This window comes from Merops nubicus, unplaced genomic scaffold (genome assembly GCF_000691845.1).
Source record: "Merops nubicus isolate BGI_N331 unplaced genomic scaffold, ASM69184v1 scaffold43927, whole genome shotgun sequence".
Lineage (NCBI taxonomy): Eukaryota > Metazoa > Chordata > Aves > Coraciiformes > Meropidae > Merops > Merops nubicus.
This window is the reverse complement of record NW_008621745.1, coordinates 4,114-7,446: the sequence shown is the minus strand read 5'-3', so window position 1 is coordinate 7,446 and position 3,333 is coordinate 4,114. Positions and strand designations below refer to the sequence as shown.

Sequence of the window (3,333 nt, the reverse complement as noted above, 5' to 3'; positions counted from 1 at the left end):
CGTGGTGAACCTGCACGGGTGAGAGCACAGAAGGGTTAAGGAGCCAAGCAGGACCTCAGGCAGGAGCAAATGGACAGCCTGGGGTCTGCTCTACCACCGTCACTGCCCCGAGGGGAGCTGGGGGCAGCAGGACCTGCCTGGCTGCCCTCACTTACCCACGCCGCGATCATGATGACGAGGGCAAAGAGGCAGGGGCCCATCATGTTCCACACCCCCCTGCGGTCCAGCTGCAGGGACATGGCGATTAGCAGAGTCCCCAAGATGAAAAGGACCTGGGAATGGGACACCACCACTAATGTCAGAGGCCCATCTGCTGCCAGAGCAGAGCCAACCACGCCCAAGGCAGGGAGGACCTCTCCTGGCCACCCAGCCCTGCACGCACGCAGCACTCGGGAGCAGCACCTTCAGAAGGAGCGACCACGGGACCCACAGACCTCTCCCACAGATCTCAGTCCCTTCAGGCCCAGTCCCTACAGGCATGCAGGGTATGATCCAAACTCCTGGGACAAAACAACCCACTGGTTTAAAACCAGGGTGCCGCTGGGTGACAAACGGGCGTTGTCACCAACACACAGCCATGAGAGGTCCCAGCATGGCCTGGCTGGCTCAGGCCTGGCCCCACCACGTGGGGTTACCTGACACTCACGTATTTCAGGATCTTCTTCACGCGGGCCATGCAGAGGATGGTCACCCAGATGGACACCACGGAGCCCAGGAAGTCACAGTACTGCAGCGTGTCGTAGTCCATGATGCACAGCACCGCGATGCCCGGCTGGTCACACGCGTGGTAGAACTAGAGCCCCAAAAAAACCCAGAACAAAAGCAGTGACTGGTGTCACTCCAGCACCACCACGTGCCTTTTATGGGAGGGAGAGGCAGGAGAAGACTCGGCCCGTGGCAGCCAGCACCCATCCTGGTGACGCCTTTGAGAAGCTCCACCAGACCACCAGGGTGTTACAGGAAGCAGAGGAGAACAGCCACCAACCTGCAGCCTCCCAGCAGCAGCCCAGAGCTCCTGGGACAGCACCCCTCAAGTGTGCAACACTCCAACCCCACCTCTGCTCCCACCCCAAACACGAGCACCCGCAGCGTGGGCAGAAGAGCCCAGTGAAGATAACCCTCCCACCAAGCCCTGAAGGGGCAGGACGTCTCCATGGAGGTGCTTGTCCAACGATCCCAGAAGCTCCTTGTGGAGCTCCAGGACAGGCTGCTCCACCAAGGGCTTCAGTGCGATGCAGCGTTCCTGATGCTCAGGGGGCGCTGGTGGGGGACCCAACAAAAGGCACTCCTTACCGTGGAGAAGAACATGGTGTAGGTGTAGACAGAGGCCTCCACCAGGTAGTAGCGATAAGTGGCAACTGCTATTGCTGGCAGGAACATGAGGTTGCTGAGGGTGAGCAGGAGGGTGGCCAGGTTCTGAGCACCGACAGACTGGGCCTTGGCGTCATCCGTGCAGCTCCACCCGCCCCAACCTGCAGAGCAGAGAGCCTTTGGGGATCTCATGTGTCCTCCCTCATCCTCCCACAGCAGCCAGCAGGAGCCTGGGGTCCCTCAGGAGGAGTTGCACCCCAGGACTGCCCCTGAGCCTCCTGTCCCTCGCTCCATCAGCCACTCACACTCTGCTCGCAGGGTGGGCTCGTTGCTGGGTGCATGCTCTGCTGGGGGAAGTCTTGGGGGACCCCAGCACAGACCTGTGTCTGCTCTGAGGACATCCCCCAGGTGATTCCCATGTAGCAGGGGCCGTGCTGTGTACAGGAGGGGTCTGTCCAGCCTGGTGCTTTTCATCCCTACAGTAACTCAATACACATTCACCATGGAGGCTCGGGTGCTGTGGATGATGCTGTAAAGCTGGATGAAGATCCCTACAGATGCCAGGGACTGAGGTGGAGAATGATCCACAGCACTGAGCCTCCTTGTCCTCCCTCCTGTCGTAGCAGGGCAGCCTGCAGAGCCAGGTCAGGTTGCTGTGGGCCTTGTCCCACTCAATTTTGAAGATCTCCAAGGATGGAGACCTGGATACTCTGCAAGGCTGAACAACTCTGACAGGGGAAAACTTGTCTTCTTCAACTGAGCTGGAAGTTTTCTTGCTGCAGCCTGTATCTGTGGCCTCTTGCCCTGTCCCTGTGCTCTTCCAGAAGTGCCCAGCTCCACGGTCCCTGTAAGCCCCATGGGCAGTGGAAGGTTCAGTTCCATCCCCCTCCAACTCCTCTTCTCCAGGGTGCCCAAACTCTCTGCCTTAGCCCAGGGTGGCATCCAGGTCTGTGGGCGGGATAATTTCCCAGAGGACAGAGCTGCTCTAGGCTTGACGTAGGGGACAATTCCCAGGCTGCTGTCTGCATACCAAGGGTAGGCTGAGACAGTCTTCTATAAATGCAAAGCTATAGGGGTTTTCCCTTGTTTTCTTTTGTTCAATTTCTTAATGTGAATGATTTTAACTCAAGACTAGGATGCCCGTGCCCTCCTTCTGGGCAAAGGAGGGCAGCCCCAGGGCAGCTGGAGTATGTGCAGGCACTCCACGGCCAAAAAGCAGAGTTAAAAGTAGCATCCATCCCATCAGGGTGCCCCTGGAAACGCAGCCAGCAGCTCTGCCCCTGCTGCGGGCTCCCTGCCAGGCAGCGCCCAGGAGCCTGCTCTCTCCAGTCCCTTTCTGGGTCACGGAGATGCAGATGGGGCACTTTGCTCCGAGTGATTCAGCAGAAGCTGCCCTCTGTTCCCTGGGGGTGCTCTGTGCTTCCCAGAGCCTGGCCCCCCCGGGGAAGCGAGTCTGCTGTTGTCCCCCCGGCTCCTCACCCACGCCGGCAGCGCAGCGGGGAGCAGGGAGGCCCTGGCCAGGCCCCGAGGGGCAGGGAGCCACCTTTGGCCTCCTCCTCCTCCTCCTGGGAACGGGGACACGGACCCACCCAGGCAGAGCAGAGCAGAGCTGTCATCTGCCTACGCCGCTGCCTCCCGCCCAGTCTTCTCATCCCATTAAGATAATCAGCAGCTGACGCAGACGTTCCTCCTCCAGGGCCACCTCTGAGTCCCGGGGCTGGCCCATGGGCTGGCTCTTGGCAGCAGCCCGAGGGCCACGGCAGAGCTCAGGCAGGGAGGTCAGCCCACCCTGAGCCGGGACCCCGCAAGGCAGAGGCTCCAGCACGGGGGCTTTCGGGCAGCCCTACAGACCCCCTGACCTCTCTGGGGCTCAGAAGCTCCTCTCCAAGCCCTGGGGGGGCTCCGAGCTGGAGGCAACACGTCCATTCAGCAGAAAGCTGCCCTCAGCTCGCTGCCCCTGTGCTTCCCAGGAGCCAGCACCCCTCGGGGAGGTCAGGCTGCTCCCGAAGAGGCCACCACGGG

The 3,333-nt window shown here is 60.9% G+C and overlaps 1 protein-coding gene across 1 annotated transcript in view; it reads right to left on the bottom strand.

Moving 5' to 3' along the window:
• Positions 1–3,333, bottom strand: part of LOC103777037 (transmembrane protein 8A-like) — a gene marked incomplete at its 5' end in the record, with an annotated part of 7,762 nt that overhangs the window by 319 nt on the left and 4,110 nt on the right. Inside the window, 3 exons of the mRNA XM_008944575.1 lie at positions 143–272; positions 647–793; positions 1,294–1,472. Of these exons, the coding sequence (XP_008942823.1) occupies positions 143–272; positions 647–793; positions 1,294–1,472 (456 nt within the window). The remainder of the gene's footprint in view (positions 1–142; positions 273–646; positions 794–1,293; positions 1,473–3,333) is intronic.